General features: G+C 41.4%; 1 protein-coding gene across 1 annotated transcript in view; it reads right to left on the bottom strand.

The window, feature by feature from the left end:
• Positions 1-665, bottom strand: part of LOC101849307 (neo-calmodulin-like) — a 13,967-nt gene extending 13,302 nt beyond the window's left edge. Inside the window, exon 1 of the mRNA XM_013085331.2 lies at positions 437-665. Within this exon, the coding sequence (XP_012940785.1) occupies positions 437-439 (3 nt within the window). The 5' untranslated portion in view covers positions 440-665. The remainder of the gene's footprint in view (positions 1-436) is intronic.
• Positions 666-1,175: the final 510 nt, after the last annotated feature.

Here is a 1,175-nt window from a genome sequence, read left to right as displayed (position 1 = left end):
GTGTGTGTGTGTGAGAGAGAGAGAGAGAGAGAGAGAGAGAGAGAGAGAGAGAGAAGGGGCGAAAAATTAGAGTAAAGAAGAAAGCAAACGGAGAAGAAGGGGATGGTGGGATGGAATATGGGGCAGGGGGTGGGGGTCAAAGAATACTTTGAACAATATCCAAATATAGAAACTGGGAGCTGGGCACTGGGGTAAAATACCGATGTTTTGATAATTTAAGGAAAATTAAGCCATTGTCATTTCTGTCGTTTGAGGTCTTTTCGGGATTTCCTTTGAGTTGAAAAGAATTGGGAAAAGCGAGAGGAGGGGGGTCGAAACAAGAGGACTCATGTTAGGAAAACAAGACCATTGAAAATAATAGTAAGAAAAGATAAAGAAGTAAAAAAAAAAGAAAAAAAAAGGCACAAACAAACTTCGATGCATCACCAAAACTCACCATGTCCTTGGAAAAAGTTACCAAGGGTTCACCATTAAGTCACCAACAACGACAAGGCTTGAAGCGCGCACTGTCCAAAAAGAAAAAAGAAAATCCCTTAGGAACAGCCCTAATGGTGTTCACAAATAAAGGAGTCCTGACGGTACTAATAGACGATCCTATAATGCAATCTTCACAACATAATAATATTCTGCACTGCGTGAAGTGTCCACAGAACGAATGTCCCTAAACGCCCCTCGTCGTGCGTCCAGCTCTGGGAGCCCAGAGGACTGAGACTTTCACAATGACTTACTCTAAGACTTGTCTCCGCGAGGAATGTAGGTATAAGACAATGTTGACCAATAACACTGCGGACGATCGGGGCCTTGGTCCACGTAATGGCTTCATGGCAGCACCCCAGGCCAGGGTTTTAGTGGTCATGTGTTTTCTCACTGTGCTTCCTTGGCCACCGCTGTTTAACTCTTTAAAGACGGAGTGAACATGTCGCTACTCTTGCATTACGAAGTTGTATCTGCCCACGTTTTTAACAGTTTTGAGTTACAGTACCAAGATCATGAGGTCAGAAACAAACTTTCTGCCTGCTCTATCAAAACCGTAAAATTATTCGGATTCGTTAAAAAAGATATTCAAAGAATTGCATTTCGAAAAACTTAAACACACTGTGAAACTATTTTTTTTTTTTAATAGCCTCTCTTGCTGGACAATACAAATATGCGAACTCCTGTGTTATATATATATA

This window comes from Aplysia californica, unplaced genomic scaffold, assembly GCF_000002075.1.
Source record: "Aplysia californica isolate F4 #8 unplaced genomic scaffold, AplCal3.0 scaffold00365, whole genome shotgun sequence".
Lineage (NCBI taxonomy): Eukaryota > Metazoa > Mollusca > Gastropoda > Aplysiida > Aplysiidae > Aplysia > Aplysia californica.
Note: the sequence above shows the minus strand (reverse complement) of the source record. Positions and strands in the feature narration are given on the sequence as shown.